General features: G+C 51.3%; 1 protein-coding gene across 2 annotated transcripts; it reads left to right on the top strand.

Annotated features, from left to right (window-relative positions):
* Nucleotides 1–597: 597 nt before the first annotated feature.
* KIF18B (kinesin family member 18B) lies at nt 598–20,292 on the top strand. 2 transcript variants are annotated; one of them, XM_044247747.1, is made up of 16 exons: nt 598–673; nt 9,598–9,924; nt 10,766–10,923; nt 11,207–11,311; nt 11,490–11,600; nt 11,703–11,900; nt 12,058–12,234; nt 12,817–12,891; nt 12,992–13,092; nt 13,555–13,744; nt 14,088–14,215; nt 17,242–17,441; nt 17,648–18,179; nt 19,132–19,221; nt 19,638–19,741; nt 19,941–20,292. In XM_044247747.1, the coding sequence occupies exons 2-16, from the start codon at nt 9,606–9,608 to the stop codon at nt 20,051–20,053; spliced, it is 2,601 nt and encodes an 866-aa protein (XP_044103682.1). In that variant the 5' UTR covers nt 598–673; nt 9,598–9,605; the 3' UTR covers nt 20,054–20,292. The 2 variants fall into 2 exon arrangements, with proteins under 2 accessions (XP_044103682.1, XP_044103681.1); XM_044247746.1 differs by lacking the exon at nt 598–673 and adding an exon at nt 7,738–7,802.
* Nucleotides 20,293–20,394: the final 102 nt, after the last annotated feature.

The raw sequence follows: 20,394 nt of genomic DNA on the forward strand, positions 1-20,394 counted from the left end.
TTATGAAGGATGTAGACAGTGGTGCTCTAAGGGGCCAAGCCTCGTATTCAACAATCAGTCCATTGTATTCCTGACACCGTTGAAAGGGTGGAATTGCCATTCTCTGTCTCCGATGGCTTTCCCATCTGAAGGTTGTTCTCAAAGTCCATTCTTGGGAGGGTCGCGGAGTGAGAAGAGCCCCTGGACGGCGGCTAAAAAGTCCCTCTTGAATCGGTAGACGCCGTCTTAGTCCACAGAAAAAGACTTGAAAACGTGTTCGGTATCGGGTTGCTGCAGCTGGTGATGAACCCAGTCCCAGGTACGACAAAGGGGCCGCGCTTTCCCGGTACCCCAGCCCCATACAGGTGTCTGTGGGTTTGGCGAGGCCAGCCCAGAGACGATCGCAAAACCAGCAAGCAGGAAGGGCAAGTGCGCAGGCGCACAGTTGACTGCACGCGCCACCTCCGAGCTTGTACTTTGTTACTTAGGAAACAGCCAATCAGCGGTCCGGACGGGAACCAATGGGAAGCGCGGATGAGCCGACCCGGCTAATTTGAACGCGCGGCGCGGGGCCCAGGTTGGCGCGGGTGGGAAGGAGGGTGTGGGGAACGCCTTCGGGTGGTCTGGGGCTCCGGACTGCGGCGGAGGGACCCGGCTGCGAGCGGCGACAGCAGCGGCGGGGAACCGACGAAGGGTAAGCTCTGACCCACGGCGGAGTCTGCCCCGCGGGCTCCAGCGCTCAGGGGGACCCCGCCGCTCAGGGCGGAAGCAGTTTTTGTGCCAGACCCAAAGGTGCAGCGTGGAGACCGAGCAGGTTCTGGGTGGTGTCCTCTGAACAGGATGGGGGGCGGTGCGGGGAGCAAGGCTCTTCCTTCCACATCTGCGTGGAGATCAGCGTCCCTCTGTTCATTTGTACAGCATCTGGGCTGGGTCGGCACAACTGCACCGGGCCCTGCCCTCTGTGCATCCGATCTGTGAAAGGTCCTCCCGCTCACTAGAACTGGAGACCTGGGACTCCTGCACACCTGTGTGGAGTAGCTAAGACCCTCTCCGCGCATCCCTACGGAAGAATTGATTGCAGAGCTGTGCCAGCTGCCGAAAATTAGTTACTGGGGGGGGCTCAGTAAATAATTTGATTGAATAAAGGAAGGAATGGAAAGACTGTCTGTATGACAAAAAGCTATGCCTTTTGCTACGGCTCCTAGGATGCCTCCCCTCTTAATTTTGGTACTTCTGGCCCTTTAAGATAGAACAGAACAACAGAATACATGTGTAGGAAATTTTTTAAAAGGAGTTCAAAGACATTAATGAAATAGGATTTTATTATGTGATAGAGAGGATTAACTTAACCAAAAGCTGTATCTTGAAAAAGACTAGTTAAAAAAGCCAAACCTCTGGCAATGTTGATTAAGATATAAGGAAAAGAAACATAGAATGATCTTAGGAATGAAAATAGGGGCATAACTTCAGTTACTTGGAGAATAAAGAGAAAAAGAGACTTCTGTGGAACACCCTTTTGACAATGCTTTTGGACAATTTTCTAGAGAAAAAAAAACCAGTAAAATTAACTCAAGAAGTTATGGAAATTTTGAAAACACCTGGAACCATTGAGGAATTGAATTCATTTAAAATCTCCCCATCAGGGGCGCCTGGGTGGCTCAGTGGGTTAATCCACTGCCTTCGGCTCAGGTCATGATCTCAGGGTCCTGGGATCGAGTCCCGCTTCGGGCTCTCTGCTCGGCAGGGAGCCTGCTTCCCTCTATCTCTCTCTCTGCCTGCCTCTCCCTCTACTTGTGATCTCTCTCTGTCAAATAAATAAATAAAATCTTTAAAAAAATTTAAAAAAAATCTCCCCACCAAACTAAACAAAACAACACCCCCCCATGAAACTCCACCCGAAATGTATAAGCAATTACAAGAAATTATTCTAATCTTATACAAACTTTCCTTAAAAAAAAAGAAGAATGTTTCCAGTCTATTTTGTGATATCAACAATCAGACAAATTTATACATTTACTGTATAAATGTATACAGTATAATAAATGTATACAGTATATATGTATACTATATACATTTATACATAAACTGTATAAATGTAGTTGTAAAAATCTCAAAATATTAGCAATCAGAAGCCAACGATTTATATTTAAAAATATATCATGACCAAATGGGGTTTATCCCAGGAATATGAAAATGGTTTGAGATTAGAAAATCAAATACAGGGGCGCCTGGGTGGCTCAGTGGGTTGGGCCGCTGCCTTCGGCTCAGGTCATGATCTCAGGGTCCTGGGATCGAGTCCCGCGTCGGGCTCTCTGCTCAGCAGGGAGCCTGCTTCCTCCTCTCTCTCTGCCTGCTTCTCTGCCTACTTGTGATCTCTTTCTGTCAAATGAATAAATAAAAAATCTTTAAAAAAAAAAAAAAGAAAATCAAATACAATTTACACATTTACAGATTAAAGAAGAAAACCTATCCCATTAGGCACGGAAATAGAATTCAATAAAATTCAGTACCCATCCATGAATTTTTAAAAATTTGGTAAACTAGGGTTGCCTGGTGGCTCAGTTGGTTAAATGTCTGGCTCTTGATTTCAGTTCAGGTCATGATCTCAGAGTCATGAGATCGAGCCCTGCCTCAGGCTCTGCATGGAGTTGGCTTGAGAGTCTCTCTCTCTGCCCCTGTTCTTTCCTGCTTGCTCTTTCTCTCTCTCTCTCAAAATAAATAAATGAAATCTTTAAGGGGCACCTGGGTGGCTCAGTCGGTTAAGCATCTGTCTTCAGCTCAGATCATAGTTCCAGGGTCCTGGAATGGAGCTCCCCGTTGGGTCACCTGCTCAACAAGAAACCTGCTTCTCCCTCTCCCTCTCCTGTTCCCCCTGCTTGTGCTCACTCACTCTCTCTCTCTCAAATAAACAAAAATAAATAAAATCTTTTAAAAATTTTTTTGGTAAACTACAAATAGAGGTAAATTTCCTTAAACCAACAGAAAGTGAAATAACAGGACATCCCCTATACAATTAGGAAAAAGATACGATCATTCACTGTTGTTGCCACCATTCAAGATTGTACTAGAAGTCCTAGCCAGAACCATAAGACAAGAGAAAGAAATACAAATAAAATTAGAAAGAAATAAACAAAATTATCATCAGTTATGGCCTTATGATTGTCTATATAAAAAGCCAAAAAAAGACAGCTCCTTCCTCTGAACGACCCTGGTAGAAAGAACCAGTGGTCTCTGGATGTTGCCCTGTGGGTACTAAAGTCAAGGGATGTAGGAACTGCAGAAACCAGGCTATAGAGCAGAATAGCCTAGAATGAAGAATAATGTCTCTGGTGACCATCAGAACAAGGTCAGGTTCTGGCCTTACTACGTACCATCCCTGTGACAAGCGCCTTCCTGAGCCTCAGTTTCCCTTGTAGAGTAGGACTGTAACAATTGTATCAGTAACTACAGACTGAGATTGTTGCAGAAGTTAAATGACACCATTTGTAAAGCCTCTAGCATAGGGCTTGATGCATAATTACGCACTCAACAAATGGCAGCTATAATAGTAATTGTTTTTAAACTTTGGGATTCAGACCCTGCTCTTCCCTGGCTCTCATTCATTCCTAGGACAAACACCATACAACATCTGGGGTTGTTCTGGGGCGCACAGACTACATCAGATGAGGGTCCTGCTCTCTTGAAGCTTGAGGACAAGAAACACACTTGCGTGAGAGATTTAAGAGAGTGAGGAAGGGGACTACAGCAACCCTTGTGAAAACAGAACATCCTGGGGCTAGCTGCCTTCTCCACCTTCCCAGTTCCCAGTGTCTGCAGGCAGATCCCCTCAAGTCCTCAGAAATTCTCCAGGGGCTTCTAGAGAGGTGGGGCTTGTTCAACCCTAACCCTAAGAAAGTGGGCAGACGAGCCTACCCCGAAAACAACTGAATCTTGGCTTCCCAGCCCCAGCTCGGCAACGAACTAGCCTCTGGGTTTTAATGAGCTGCCCTGGGTTAGAAACAGGACGTGATTGTGGCTGGCTCGGAACCCTGAAGATCTTATTAAAGAATCATCTCCCTTGTACTTTGGGCTGAAATGCTCTTTCCAACGGGGGATCAAAGCAAACTTGACAAACGTTCTCTCATTAATCTCCCCATCCCCCTGGGGTGGGAGCAGATCCGTAGCTGTTCTCTCTCTGGCTCTCAAAGAGGGGAAGCTGATGCGACATTGCCATTGCTGGTGGAAAGAGCTCCCCATGGGTCAGACGCAGAGCAGACACCAGGACCCAGGCATCCCAGCTGCAGCCCTGCCAAGTGTCACCCTAACTGCACCCCCCAACCCTGTGCCCCCAGCGCAGTCTCAGGAAGAAGGAAAACATCTCATTAGGCAAACAGTCTGCCTCACTGGCCCTCAGGAGGCGGAGAGGAGAGGACTGTAAAGGTTATGCGCATTCCGTTGCCAGTGCCCTTTTTAATTTCCTGCTTAGAATGTTGGGCTGCTCTGTGGCTCTTCCTCAGCTCAAACCCTCCCCGCGGGGAGCTGGGACTGCCATTAAGCCAGACAGCATAGACCTAGACGTAGGGGCCAGGCACCCTCTGCCCTCACTTCTCTGGGTACAAGAGTGGGGCTCCCTGGGGGGGCAGGAATGCAAAGATGAGAGTCAGGAACTCTCTCTGGGTGTTGAAAATTAGGTACAGTCCATATATCTGAAAGTGTTTGCCGAATACATAATGCTAGTTACATAAAAAGGATTATAATTATTATATAAACATATGGGACTATTCCAACAATGTGGTCATGAGAGCGTAATATATAATACCATTGTAAGGCAGTAGAGCAGACTCTGCCGTCAGACTGCCTGGGTTGGAACCAAGCTCCATCACTTACTAGCCTTGGGATCTTGGGCAAGTTGCTTACCCTTCTCAGTCTCAATTTTCTTGTTGAAAAATGAGTCTAATAATAGTATCTATCTTGTGGGATTGCGATGGAGCTGAAAAGGAGATGGTATGCATAGAGTGTTTAAAACAACCCCTGCCACAGTGAGCACTCAGCTTTTCTGTTTATTGTGACAGTCCGATGGCTGGGACAGGGAAAGAACTATGCAATGTAACAAGATGATTATTGGTTGATAGCTTTCCCTTGTTCTGCTTGAGGAAGGAATGAAGATGTGTTGGGGGTAGGGGACCAGAGTTTCAAATCAGCTCAATTCTGCCTCATTCCCAAAGGAAAACATGAGTTATTTACTAGAGTAGTAGAGAGAAATCTTACTTTTCTTTGCTGAATGACCTGGGTTCTAACAATGGGACCTAAAAAAAATCTTTCCTGGGAAAACATTCATCTATTTATATCCCCCAGAGATAGCCCCTATTCATTAACCCTTTTAATATATATCCCAAGAGTTGGGATGAGCTTTTCCAGGAGAACCATGACTCCTGCATTCCAGAAATCCCATCTGTACCCTTGGTAGGCTGGCCTGATGGAGAAATGAGAAAAGCAGGGAGAGAGGTATGAGGGAAATACAAGAGGGAATAGGTAATAATTATCTATAATAATTATTATTTTTTTAAAAGATTTTATTTATTTATTTGTCAGAGAGAGAGAGGGAGAGAGAGAGAGCACAGGCAGACAGAGAGGCAGGCAGAGGCAGAGGGAGAAGCAGGCTCCCTGCCGAGCAAGGAGCCCGATGTGGGACTCGATCCCAGGACGCTGGGATCATGACCTGAGCCGAAGGCAGCTGCTTAACCAACTGAGCCACCCAGGCGTCCCTCTATAATTATAATAGATAATAATTATTATAGATAATAATTATCCTTATTATTACCAGGTCAACATCAGGAAATTGACCCACGTCACCTCCTGGATTAACAGATTAAAGGATGGGACACCTGGCCAGCTCAGTCAGTGGAGCCTGGAAATCTTGATCTCAGGGTTGAGAGTTTGAGCCCCACATTGGGCACAAGAGTCCTACCAAAAAACAAAAACAAAAACAAAAAAAGATTAAAGGAGAAGCACTGTTATCATCTCAGCCCTTGTCAAAAAACATTTGATAAAATTTAATGCCCATTTCATGGGGCGCCTGGGTGGCTCAGTGGGTTAAAGCCTCTGCCCTCGGGTCATGATCTCAGGGTCCTGGGATGGAGCCCAGCATGGGGCTCTTTCCTCAGCAGGAAGCCTGCTTCCTTCTCTCTCTCTCTCTTTCCCCCCCCTGCCTCTCCGCCTACTTGTGATCTGTCTGTCAAATAAATAAATAAATAAATAAAATCTTTATTAAAAAAATTAATGTCCGTTCCTAATGGGCAGTGGAGGGTAGGTAACTAAATATAGAAGGGCTAAAGATAGAAAGTATCTGTCATTATTTGCAAACTATATCATCATTTAATTGAAAAACCTAAGAGAACCCATGACAGTCTATTAGAGAGATCAGTAATGTGGCTAAATACAAGATCTGCATCCAGAAAGCAGTTGCTTTCCTCCATTCTGGCAAATAAGAAAAATGAATCAGAAAACACAATTTATTTATTTATTATTTTTATTGCTTTTTTAAAGACTTAAAGATTTATTTATTTTATTTTGAGAGAGAGAGAGGGAGTGAGTGTGAGCGAGCAGAGGGGCAGAGGGAGAGGAGAATCCAAAGCAGACTCCCTGCTAAGTAGGGAGCCAGACACGGGGCTCAATCTCACGACCCTGAGATCGTAGCCTGAACTAAAATCAAGAGTCAGACGCTCAACTGACTGAGCAACCCAGGCGTACCATTAAAGATTTAGTTTTTGGGGCGCCTGGGTGGCTCAGTGGGTTAAGCCGCTGCCTTCGGCTCAGGTCATGATCGCAGGGTCCTGGGATCGAGCCCCGCATCGGACTCTCTGCTCAGCCGGGAGCCTGCTTCCTTCTCTCTCTCTCTCTCTGCCTGCCTCTCTGCCTGCTTGTGATCTCTCTCTGTCAAATAAATAAATAAAATCTTTAAAAAAAAAAAAAAAGATTTAGTTTTTAAGTAATCTCTCCACTCAATGCAGGGCTCAAACCCACGGCCCTGAGATTTTTTTTTTTTTTTTTAAGATTTATTTGTTTATTTGACAGAGAGCGAGAGAGACAGCGAGAGAGAGGGAACACAAGCAGGGGGAATGGGAGAGGGAGAAGCAGGCTTCCCACTGAGCAGGGAGCCTGATATGGAGCTCAATCCCAGGAGTCTGCGATCGTGACCTGAGCCAAAGGCAGACGCTCAACTGACCAGTCCACCCACGTACCCCAATCCTGAGATTAAGAGTCGCACACTCGACCCACTGAGCCAGCCCTGTGCTCTTGAAAATGCAATTTTGAAAAGGGCCTATTCATGATACAATAAAGACTAGACAATAACCAGTAACAAACCTATCAAGAAATAGGCAAAACTCACGTGAGAAAAGCTATGAAATTTTACTGATGGTTTATATAAAACAAATAAAGAAAAGAGATATGGGGCACCTGGGTGGCTCAGTGGGTTAAAGCCTCTGCCTTCGGCTCAGATCATGGTCCCAGGGTCCTGGGATCGAGCCCCACATCGGGCTCTCTGCTCAGCAGGGAGCCTGCTTCCTCCTCTCTCTCTGCCTGCTTCTCTGCCTACTTATGATCTCTGTCTGTCAAATAAATAAATAAATAATATCTTTTAAAAAGAAAGAAAAGAAAAGAGATATGAAGTTCCGAGATAGGAAGACTTGATATGGTAAAGATGTCAGTTGTCCTCATAATAATTTATAGATGCAAAATACTCCCAAAATCTTAAGCAAGTTTTTTTTCATAGAATTCTGTAAGCTGATTCTAAAATCATATGCAAGACAAGATGCTCAAGGACAGTGAAGAAAAAGAACAAGGTGAGGTGTAATATAGAACCACAGCAAGTTCCTATGAAAGGAGCTTATCAGAGTAGCACAGAGCACTCCAAAATAAATTCATGTTCATATGAGAATTTAGTTCTGTTAAATGTGCCATTTCAAACTGGTAAAGAAAGAATGCACTTTAGTAAACGATATAATCACTTACCATTTGGAAAGAAAAGACATTTAGAAACCTCATTAAAAAAAAAAAAAAAAGAGTTCCATCTGGGTAAAGACCTAAATGTAAGAAAGAAAAAGTATCAGACAAAAATATAAGAAAATTACCCTGGGGAAGGAGTCTTCTTAAATATGACATAAAAACCGTAAAGAGAAGATTGACACATTTAGCCATTTAAAAATGAAAAACCTGAGGGTAGGAATTTTTCCCAAGAATGCATAGTTGGTTTGATACCAAAAGTAATATAAAAAAATTTACCACATCAACAAAATAAAGGAGGAAAAACCCCACATAAACATATCAGGAGGTGCTGAGAAATCATTAAATAAAGTTCTAGACATTTCCTATAAGTCTAAGTCAAATAAGAGTGGAGGAAATTCGTATTATGATAATTAACTATTTATCCAAAACTAATTTCTAATTAGTGATGCACTAGCAACAGTTCCTTGAAGATCAAGAGCAGGACAAAGACGCCCCTTATCATCACTATTATTTAATATTGTTTTGGAAGTTCTAGGAAATGCAATACACAAGAAATAAAATAGTTGGTAAAACCATGGAGAAAAAATGGTAAAAAGGGGTGGGGGAGAGGTTTTCTGACATATAACTGTATGCTCAGAAAACCCAGTAAGCTTTAATAAAAAAACAATTGGAACTAATCAGAGTTTAAGGGTGCAGGTAGAAGGCAAATGTATAATTATCAATTGTGTTTCTCCAATACCAGCGATCAGTACAGAAATGGGGAAGGGCGCTCCATTCATAAGAGCAATTAAAATACTTGGGAATTATCTTTTTTTTTTTTTAAAGATTTTATTTATTTATTTGACAGACAGAGATCACAAGCAGGCAGAGAGGCAGGCAGAGAGAGAGGAGGAAGCAGGCTCCCCGCTGAGCAGAGAGCCCGATGCAGGGCTCCATCCCAGGACCCTGAGATCATGACCTGAGCGGAAGGCAGAGGCTTTAACCCACTGAGCCACCCAGGCGCCCCTGGGAATTATCTTAAAAAGACAATTACAGGGGTGCCTGGGTGGCTCAGTGGATTAAGGCCTCTGCCTTTGGCTCAGGTTATGATCCCAGGGTCCTGGGATGGAGCCCCGCATTGCGGGGGTGGGGGGTGGTCTCTGCTCAGCAGGGGGTTTGCTTCTCCCTCTCCCACTTCCCCTGCTTGTGTTCCCTCTTTCGCTGTGTCTCTCCCTGTCAAACAAATAAATAAAATCTTTTTTAAAAGGAGGGGGTAGAACAATAAATGTCTGAAAATAGTTCAGAAAATTAGGAGAAAGAAAGCCTAACAGTAGTGGTTGGGAGGGGAATGGTTCTTGCCTCACTAGGTAAGCAGCATGCTATATAAGGGACTGGAATAGAAACGGGGGTATTCCCCCAGGGGTAATGGGACATAAAAGCTCAGTCATACACCTCTGAAGAAACCTCAAGTCATTTGTCTATGACAAAGAGATATTTATTAATAATAATATTCTTATTCTCTTGAGGTATCACATGGAGATCGGCTGCTGGGGAGGGAGTGGGAGAAGGTCCTCGAACACTAGTCAGGCTAAGGGCGTACCTCATCAGGGCTGGGGTCAGATCGTTCCTTCTCTGTGTTGTGTGTCTGCCCAGGTGTTGCCATGGTGATGCCAGTGGAGGACAGCAAGGTGCGGGTCGTGGTGCGGGTCCGGCCCCCCACTCCGAGAGAGCTGGAGAGTCAGCGGCGGCCTGTGGTTCAGGTGGTGGATGAGCGGGTGCTGGTGTTTGACCCTGAGGAGCCCGACGGGGGCTTCCTTGGCCTCAAGTGGGGCAGCACCCACGATGGCCCCAAGAAGAAGGGCAAAGACCTGACGTTTGTCTTTGACCGGGTCTTTGGTGAGGCGGCCACCCAACAGGACGTATTCCAGCACACCACCCACAGCGTTCTGGACAGCTTCCTCCAGGGCTACAACTGCTCAGGTGAGAGCGGGGGCAGGGAGGAGGGAAAGCCCCAGCTGGTAGCAGCCTTGCCTCCCTGCTTCCTTCTTTTTTTTTTTTTTTAAAGATTTTATTTATTTATTTGAAAGACAGAGATCACAAGTAGGCAGAGAGGCAGACAGAGAGAGAGGGGGAAGCAGGCTCCCCGCTGAGCAGAGAGCCCGATGCAGGGCTCGATCCCAGGACCCTGAGATCATGACCCGAGCCGAAGGCAGAGGCTTAACCCACTGAGACACCCAGGCACCCCTCCCTGCTTCCTTCTGAGGGCTTCCTGAGTCCTGTGACTGTGCCTTCCTTACCCTCAGCTGGGCACTTGCCCAGGAGGATGCTGGACCTTTCATTCTGTGTGCGACACACCCTCCCAGGCTCTAGTAGTGGGTCACACAGACGTGGTTCCTGTCCTCTTGAGGCTTGTATTCTAGAGGGGGGAGAAGATACTAATCACAAATCACCCCCAAAATGTGTGATTATAAACTGAGGTAAGTGATATGAGGAACAGAGAACCGCAGGCCTTCGGCAGAGGAAGCTGCCCAGCCTGGAGAAGGGTCCCCCGGGAATGGGAGAAGCTCCCACGCGCAGTGGAGACTCTCTGCCCTGGCATCCACAGGCCCTCGGGGAGCTAGGCCATAGGCACAGGGAGCTGCAAAGCTGCAGTGTGAACACGGAGGGGCGGGGGTGCGAGTGTTTAGGAGCCCTGGGACCGACCACAGGAAGGGGCTTGGGGAGAAAGGGGGCGCCAGGCTGGGTGGCAATGTACAGAGGGATTCCTAGGGCAGGCAGATCAGGCCCCCCCACTGCCCTCCCCCAACTCTGTCCCCCATAGTGTTTGCCTATGGGGCCACCGGGGCTGGGAAGACACACACCATGCTGGGAAGAGAAGGGGACCCTGGCATCATGTACCTGACAACCATGGAACTCTACAGGCGGCTTGAGGCCCACCAGGAGGAGAAACGATTTGAGGTTCTCATCAGCTACCAGGAGGTAGGGCTGTTCCCTCCCAGGCCTGAGTGGCCCCAGTGACAGATAGTGTGGGAGGGAGTCAGCAGCCCAGAGGGCACAGATGAGGCTCTGAGAGACACAACATTGGAACAAAACCTGCCTATCTTGCTCTTACTGTGTACCGATGTCCTGCAGAGGGCCACTCCTGGCTTGGTGTCCTGCCAGGCTTTCCCAGCCCTGCACCTCTGCCTGCCCCTGGCCTCTGGGAAGAGGGTTCCTGAAGGGCCCTCTTCTCTCAGGCCTCTCTTGCCTCCTTCCTCCTCAGGTGTACAATGAGCAGATCCATGACCTCCTGGAGCCCAAGGGGCCCCTCGCCATCCGGGAGGACCCCGACAAGGGCGTGGTGGTGCCAGGACTCTCCTTCCACCAGGTGTGGGATGGGGCTCGGGTGGCAGGAGGAGCCCCGATGCTTCTCCAGGGTTCTCTCTCACCAGGCAGTCTGGGGATGCCCTGGATCCTGGGGTGGTTCTAGAAAGCAGCTCTTCCGGCTGGGGGAGAAGCCCTGGCTGGGGAGACCACAGCGCCCTTCCTGGGCATCTCCTCTGTAGCCCACCTCCGCGGAGCAGCTTTTGGAGCTGCTGACCAGGGGGAACCACAACCGCACGCAGCACCCAACTGACGCCAACGCTACATCCTCCCGCTCCCATGCCATCTTCCAGGTGAGACAGGTCGAGGGTTGGAGCCCGAAGCTGGGGCTCCTGATGCCCAGCACCCCTCACGCCTGCTGTCTGCCCTCCATTCCCTCCCCCTCACCCCCCAAGATCTTCGTGAAGCAGCAGGACCGGGTTCCAGGTCTGACTCAGGCCCTTCGAGTGGCCAAGATGAGCCTGATCGACCTGGCCGGTTCGGAGCGGGCGTCCAGCACCCATGCGAAGGGGGAGCGGCTGCGGGAGGGCGCCAACATCAACCGGTCCCTGCTGGCCCTCATCAATGTCCTCAACGCCCTGGCCGATGCCAAGGTAAAGCCACACAGCCCCGGGGGCCTGCCTGGGACAGCCACTGAGTGCCCAAAGCCCAGGGTCCTTCCCTCCGGCCCCGGGCCAGCGGCCACTGGGTCTCAGCCGAGATCAGTCCTGCCCAGCCATCTCAGCTCATGGCCTCTTGCTGTCGCCCCAGGGCCGTAAGTCTCACGTGCCCTACCGGGACAGCAAGCTGACCCGTCTGCTCAAGGACTCCATCGGGGGCAACTGCCACACGGTGATGATCGCTACCATCAGCCCCTCCAGTCTGACCTACGAGGACACCTACAACACCCTCAAGTATGCCGACCGCGCCAAGGAAATCAAGCTCGCGGTGTGTGCCGGCCAGAGATGGCCCACCCGGTGTGGGGTGGGGGGCAGGAGGAGGAAGGGACAGGACCCACCAGCGTTTTCCGGTACCTGGAGCAAGCATTTCCCCAAGGCAGAGGGGAAAAGTTCCCTAGCCTCCATCTTCAGGGAAATTCTTTGGGATAGAAGTGACTCGGTCCCCATCCTTGGGCAGACTCCAGCTCGGGGAGAGGCAGGACAGTCTCCAGGCTTGAAAAAGAGAGGAAGCTATCACAGCCGTGGGCTAACAGGCAAAATCATCTCAAGAGGGAGATGACAGAAAGGTGGCCAAGCGCTGGCCCATGAGAGCTGCCCTGGCCTGGTGAGGGCGTCCTGGTCAGGGAGTCAGGAGGCTCAGGTTCAAAGGCATCCTTCTGCCTTTTGCTGTGGCCTCAGGCAAGCCACTCACTGCCCTTCTGCAGTCTGGTGCCCCCTTGGGGAGGGTGAGGGAAGGGTGAGTCTCCGGAGTGTGAGGGAAGTGCCTCGCTCAGAACCTGACTCTTGCAAGCGGTTGCCAAAAGCTGCTTTGAATGAACACATGAACCTCTCCCCTGGGCTCCCATCTCAGCTTAAGAGCAACGTGATCAGCCTGGACTGTCACATCAGCCAGTATGCCACCGTCTGCCAGCAGCTGCAGGCTGAGGTGAGGGGCCTGCCTGGGGAGCTCGATGGGGAGGCAGGACGGGGCGGGAGGGCCAGAGCTGGGCCCTGGGGCTCTGAGGGACTGGTTGCTTTGATGGCAGGTGGCTGCCCTGAGGGAGAAGCTCCAAGTATATGAGGCGAGAGCGGGGGCCAGACCGCAGGACCTCCTGAAATCCCCCAAATCGGGCCCTTCCCAGCAACTGTGAGTCCTGTGGGCGCCCTTGCCCTCTTCGGTTCAGCAGGGAAAGCCCCCCTTCTCCAGCTTCTGTGCTGCCTCCTGGGGTCCGGGGTTCCCAGCCCATGCCCAGCACACGGATTATCACTCTCTACGACACTGATTGTTGCCTCTAGTGCTTGCTCTCATAGGACACAGTGCCTTCTAGATTGTCCTAAGAGCAACTCTAAGTAACATTAAAGTAGAAGAAATGCTCCACACCAGATGACTAAGTGACACCCCCAGCCCACAGAAGCAGCATATACTCCCTTAAAAGAAGATGAAGTTGGGGAGGAGGCAGCATTGTGTCCTAAACCAGGAAATCACAGACGCTTCCTACCCTTTGCTACTGCCCCCTTGTTACTCGAGCTGGGCCCTATACCACCTTGTGCCACAGAGACCCTGCCCTTCCCGCTTTCCCACCTCTCAACCCTTCCCTCTCCCCACTAGCCTTACCAGCCAGCCCTCACCCTCCGGCCTTCCCAGCCAGCCCTGCACTCCAGAGCTCCACACAGGGTCTGCAGTCCTTCAGGAGGAGAGCCTGGGGCCAGAGACCCAAGTGGGGAGGGTCGTGGAAAGGAACTCCCCAGACCTGGAGCTGCCCCAGGAAGACAAGGACAAAGACGCAGTGGAGAAGGAGGTAGGACAGAGGGGATGGAATTTGGGAAGCAGTGGGCCTCCCCAACTCATAGACTCCCTTCATTTCTGGGTTCCTTACTTGGATGTCTTACATCTTAGTCATTAGGGGGCTTTCAGATCCTATGCAGGAAGGGTAACTCCTCTGTGTCTGCATTGAGGGGTAAGCCCCCAGAAGGGGAGCAGGGAGGGGGAAATGGCCTGGGAAAGAGAAAGTCTCAACTAGGACCCAGTCAATTCAAGAGTCCTCATTCCCACTCTTGGGGGATGGAAAGGTTTTAAGATCTGCTTATGTAGGGGAGGGTGGCCATCCAGGGCCCTTTATCTATGACTTCCTTCCTCCTTAGGTTCCCATCCAGGTACCAAAGCAGACCCTCGGACACCAGCTGCCAAGGTCCCCTAGCCTGACCCTGCAGCCCAAGCCAGACGTGGGCTGCCTCTCCCCACAGAACTTGGGCAGAGACCATTCTAAGCAGTAGGTGTCTTCTTGCTCTCCTCTGGGGTTCAGAGTGGCAGTTGATGGGTTCCAGACTTACTGGGGTGGGAGCTGGTATTAAGTATATTGCAAAAGTTTTGGTTTTGCCCTAGTTGAGAGTTGCATCTTTTTTCCTCAACATTGTCCCTTAACCACTTTCAACGAACTAGAAATTCTCACCTACTCTGTCTTCTTATCATCCTCTCTATTCTTTTTTTTTTCTTTCGTTCTTTTTTATCATTTTATTTATTTATTTGACAGAGATCACAAGTAGGCAGAGAAGCAGGCAGAGAGAGAGGAAGGGAAGCAGGCTCCCTGCTGAGCAGAGAGCACAATGTGGGGCTCGATCCCAGGACCCTGAGATCATGACCTGAGCCGAAAGCAGAGGCTTTAACCCACTGAGCCACCCAGGCGCCCCCATCCTCTCTATTCTTCCACTCTGTCCATTTGGTGGAAAAAAACATCCAATTCCATCCCGGATTTGGCTGGCAAGTTAGCCCCAAGTTAGCGTGGGGCTCCGGGGCCTAGCGCTCTGCTTCCCAGTCTGGGGCCTGAGCTGTCTGTCCCCTGCAGGGAGGAACCAAGCAACCGAGAGAAGTTGGATGACGAGCTCAGGAAGGGACCACCTTCTTGAGCCAGGTGCTTACCATGTGTCCTCACCGACAGATTGTGGCCATTTCTTCTCAGAAGTAAATACAGACCACTACCCAAAGCCAAAGAGAAATGGATTCTGGATCCTTCTTTCTGTCTTTAATAGAGAGGTCCTGCTAGTATGTTTTTTCTTGGCCCCTAGAACATAAATCCCCGGCCACTTAGCTTTGCTGCTGCCAACCCCACTCCTGCCTCCCCAGCACGCTTCACGCTAGGCAGTATATTTAAAGCTTCCGGACAGAAGGGCTTGTTTAATTTTATTTCTTGTTGGGGAGTGTCTGTTCCCGACTCAGCAAAAATGCCGCAGCCTGAATAATCAGCGGCTCATTATCTGTCTGCGGTGCTGACTCCCCAGGGCCCTGGAGTGGCAGGGATGCACTGGCAGGAGGTCCCCTTGGCCCCGGGGCTCCCACCGATGAGTCAGGGTCTCTGTGCCCTCGTGTCCCCTTACTGCGAGGACAGAAGACACCAGGGTTCTCATTTCCGCTTTGCCTCTAGTTTTGTGGTACCTAAAAGGTGCTTCAGTCCTAGCTGTGATTTGGGGATAGGTCTTCATTCTCCCTACTTCTTAGAGCTAATAATAGATACTAATAAAATGTGACAGATAGACCCCACATATCAGGGGCTGCAGAACATGCTAGATCTTCTCCATACTTGGAGACACCCTAACAACCAGATAATGAAAAATCATTTCTCTTTGGCTTTAGACTTTAGAATCTTAGACCACCAGGGCCCTGAGTGGATCTTAGATTTTCCAGTTCAACGGTTTTTTCAGAATTTTTTTAGCTACCAAGTCCTTTTTTCAAATGGAATCTTACGCTGAAGTTTAATATGTAGAACAGATGAAGCAGAGTGACTCCCATTTTCAAGGTCCTCTGATGGGTTTCTAGAAACCTAATTTGGAAATCTCTGGTAAAGATCTGCTCCCCGCTGGCCAGATCGGGACCTGAGGCATTCACCCAGGGCCACATGGCCAGAGGGACAGGAAGAGGCTTGAGTCCCCGACAGCCAGGCCAATGAATTTCTCCCTAGACACCCCCTTCTCTCAGTGGTCTAATCTTCTTAGAATGTGTGGCTCAGGCAGACGTCGAATGAGTTTCTGCTATGTCCTTTTTAATTTATATCCTACCTTCTCTCAGAAAGGCCTGGAGGCTGCTTTGTAAAATGAGTTTGGATTCCCTGAGCACACACTGAAGGCAGAGGAGGGGGCCCAGAGATGTCCAGGCAGGTCCTGCTACCTGAGGATAAATGATTGGCCATGAATAATCCCCACCGAGATAATTGTGTTCATTCTTTTATCACAGGTGTGCTTCACAGGAAGGAAATTTGCTTTATTAGAATCTAAATTTATACCATCAATAATCGTATTACCCTCATAATTCCCTTTAAATAACCCCTCAGCGCGTGTGAAGTGGGCACTGATTCGTACGGGCTCTTCTAGGATCCCAGCCACTGAGTAGGGAGGGAAGACTATGTGCGTTTTTGAGGGGCCTCAGAACCAAGACCAACACGGCCTATGTCATTCTGTCTCCTCTTGTCCTCACAAGGTAGACGTTTTCATTTTATAGAAAATCGTTAACCTTACAGTGCTTCACAGGTGGTAGGTACTCTTTAAACACTTCACGTATCTAATAATTCATCTCCTCTTCCCATAACCCTAAGACGCGGGTGCATCAGTTATCCCCCTTTTGAGGATGTGGAGACTGAGGTCAAGGAGTGCTTCCGAGGTCACGCAGTGGGAAGTGTTGGAGCCTGGGCTTGAGCCCATAGGCTGACTTGAGCCTAGCTCCTCCCTGCTGCTGCCTCATGTTGCCCCCTGGGTCAAAGAACTAATTCGAGGGGCGCCTGGGTGGCTCAGTGGGTTAAGCCGCTGCCTTCGGCTCAGGTCATGATCTCAGGGTCCTGGGATCGAGCCCCGCATCGGGCTCTCTGCTCAGCAGGGAGCCTGCTTCCCTCTCTCTCTCTGCCTGCCTCTCTGCCTACTTGTGATCTCTCTCTGTCAAATAAATAAATAAAATCTTTAAAAAAAAAAAAAAAGAACTACTTCGAGATCATAGCAGCAGTGAATGGCAGAGCTGAGAGGAGACGCAGACCTTCTGGTCTGAGGCCATTTAGTGCCCTTTCCTACTTCCCAGGCCCCTATCTTCGTTGGGGGACATATTTAGGGATGAAGCCCCACCCCCACCTTGCTTGTGGCCATCTCTGCCAGCCTTGGTCTTTAACAAGGGCCCAGCAGAGCGGGACTCACTGCTGGGAGGGCAGGGGAGGCCAGGCAGGAGGGAGCCGGGGGACCGGCCCCTCGTGGGCTCCTCACCACGCCTGGAGCCGTGGCGCCGGGTCTGAGGTGGGCTGGGACCCCCTTCCCTCTCTTCCAGGTTGGCCTTGAAGGTGCTGTGCCTGGCGCGGCGGCAGTACTCCCTGCTCCAAGCGGCCAACCTGCTTACCCCCGACATGATCATGGAGTTCGAGACGCTGCAGCAGCTGGTGCAAGAGGGAAATGCTGAGCCTGAGGCAAAGGCCTCAGGCACACCCAGTCTGGCCCAGGGGCTGCCTGTGGAGCCGTGTTCTGAGTCCGGTGAGTTTCGCTCCTGCTCTGTGTCCAGCAGGGTGCCTGGGGCCTCCTATGCTGGGGTCGCGTTGTGCTACACGGGACCCGCAGCCCACCTGTGGAATTAGGGGCTCCTGTGTGTCTCCAGCGTCTCTCTCCCCAAATTCTACCCATTCGCCTTCCTTCTGGCCGGTCCCTGATCTCTCCTCCGCACCCGCCTTCTCTGTGCCCAGATTCTCCAGGCTATTCTGGCCCCGTGACCCGGACCATGGCAAAGCAACTGAGTGGCCTCATGCCCACCCTTGGGGTCCTACCAGGGCACGACCGCACCCAAGCCCAGGTATCCCGGCGGCCCACAGAGAAGAAGAAGAGGAGGAGGAGACCAAGCCCCTCGGAGCCAGACAGCCCCCCTGCCCCAAAGCCGGGAACCAAGCGCCAGCGCCAGTCCTTCTTGCCCTGCCTGAGGAGGGGGTCCCTGCCTGAGGCTCAGCCTTCACTCGGGCCCACCACCCCCAAAGGGGGAAAGGCCTCCGTGTCCTGCCACTCCCCTCGCCTCTGCTCAGCCACAGTCATCAAAAGCCGGGTGCCCCTGGGCCCCTTGGCTGTGCAGAACTGCTCCACCCCTCTGTCCCTGCCTGCTCGGGACCTCAATGCCACCTTTGATCTCTCGGAGGAAGCTCCCTCGAAGCTGGGTTTCCAGGAACGCGTTGGCTGGGAGGATGTCCCCCAGGAGCTGAACGGGCTGGATCAGCCCTTCATCCCCAGGTGGGTCCCCCGGGCTCCCTCCCAGGCTCCCTCCCAGCCCTCCAGGCAGGGACTCAGGGGTCAGCAAGGGACAGAGGTGCTGCCGAGAGGAGTGGAAGCAGGCCTGATTTTTGGAGCCTGGTTTGCTGTCTCCCTCCCTTTGGTCTGACCAGTGTCAGTCCCCAGGCCCAGGAGGGCTGCTTCTCTTGGGGGCCCTGCCTTGTCTGTCCATACTCCAAAGCTGCCAGCTCTGGGACAGTTTGTGACATGCCCACGAGTGGCTAACGGGGTCCCCCCCACACTTGGGGAGGGTCAGTGGGAGCAGGAATAAGGAGGTGACCTTGTCCTCTCTATTCCTCTGTATCACTCACACCCCCTGGCCCAGTCTTAGTTCCACATCCCGCTGAGAAATGCGTATTTCTGCCATCTCCACCTCGATTTTACCCCCTAGCCCAGCATCTGGACAGGAAGGGGATCCTCAGAAAACTCTATTCAGCATTTTTTGGTGAAAAGATGAAGCTCTCACCTTTGCCTTCCACTCACCTGCCAGGGTTAGGGAAACAGTGACCAGCTGGGGAAAGTCCAAGGCCAAGAACAAACAGCAGATTGACCTTGTACTTGTGAGGCTGAGGGCAGCAGGCTGCCCACCGCACCCCCTGCCCCTCCTACCGCCTGTGCCACCTCTCAGTAACAAGCTCACAGCCGGGCAGGTGGAAGGGTCAAATTGTTTGAACTTCAGTTCCCTGAACGTGCCAGAAGCTGACATCTGGATGTTCTCCCAGAACAGGCCTGTCACTCAGCTGTCAGCCCAGGCCGAGCGAGGCAGGGAGAGGAATCCACCTCTAAGTAGGAAGAAACCTCAGAGGTCATCCTATCCAACCTCCCCACCCTCCAAGCTGGGGGCTGGAGGGAGGAAGTGCCCTTTTCTCGTTCCTTCCTGATCTGCCTCCCTTTGCCTTTCTCCCTCCCACAGTGGACCTGTGCCCCTGTTCACCATGAAAGGCCCCAAAACAACATCTTCCTTCCCTGGGACCTCAGCCCGCAAGAAGAGGCGAGCTGCCAGGTGAGGCTGGGGCGGCAGATGGGGAGAGACAGAACTTTCCCCAGGGCGGTAAGCACTGAGTCAACTACAGGGTCTTGGCTGTGTCTCTGGACCCCTCGGAGCCCGTAGCAGGGGTCTCATGAGCAGGGCCAGCGTCAGGTTCCCTGACTGAAGGGGATTCCCTTGGCCCTTGTGAGTACGGACATTCGGTGTTCACTGGTTAAACTGGGGGACAGACCCCTACCCCCCACCTCTACTTCCCTCCCACACCCCACTAAGGCCCCTCCCCACTGCCTCTCCTGCCTTCAGATCTGGCCTTGTTGGTGCTCAGCCTCCCCCCTGCTCTCAAGACTTAGTGTCCAGCGGTACCCCCTAACCCTACCCCGTAGCCCAAGGCACGGCTGTGACCTTCCTACCTTCCTTCCTTCCCTCTCCAGTTCCTCAGTCTCCCGCTCCCTGGGAGTGGCCCGTGGCCACAGCCGCATCGCCCGCCTCCCCAGCAGCACCTTGAAGAAGCCAGCTGGGCTCTTCACAATCCCAGGTGACTGGCACTGGGGTCAGGGATGGTCTGGGCCGATGAAGACAGGAAGTAGGAGGGGACAGGATGGGCCAATACCCAGGTGAAAGGAGGGCCTGGGGTATTTCCCAGCATCGCAGGGACCCTGATGAGAGGTGGAGGAGGGGTGGGGGAGGGGAGCAGTGGGACAGAGCCTCACCATCTAACTCCCTGCCTGCCCCAGCCAACTGGCCTGCAGAGGCCCCCTCCGGTCCCCGCTGCCCTGGCAACCAGCAGGAACTGACAGGGATTGGGAGAGCCCTGTCGTCTGGGAGCTGTGTCGCCAAGGTGTCCTGACCCACCGACTCCTCCTGGTCCCCAGAACTGCCTGTGCCTGGAGCCCTGACCTGCCTTCCTGGGCTTGGAGCAATGAATGCCAACACCCTCTTCCTTTATGAACACTCATCACCCATTCATTTACCTGCCCTCTTTATCAATCTCTTGTTACACACAGCTTCTCAGCGGGCAGATATTCATCTTGAATGGAAGGTGCAGCCACTGAGGTGCCTGGGTAGCTCAGTCGGTTAGGCATCTGCCTTTGGCTCAGGTCATGAGGCCAGGGTCCAGGGATCGAGTCCCACGTCAGGCTCCCCACTTTACGGGGAGCCAGCTTCTCCTTCTCCCTCTCTGCCTGCCAC

The sequence above is a fragment of the Neovison vison genome, chromosome 5 (genome assembly GCF_020171115.1).
Source record: "Neovison vison isolate M4711 chromosome 5, ASM_NN_V1, whole genome shotgun sequence".
Taxonomy (NCBI): domain Eukaryota; kingdom Metazoa; phylum Chordata; class Mammalia; order Carnivora; family Mustelidae; genus Neogale; species Neogale vison.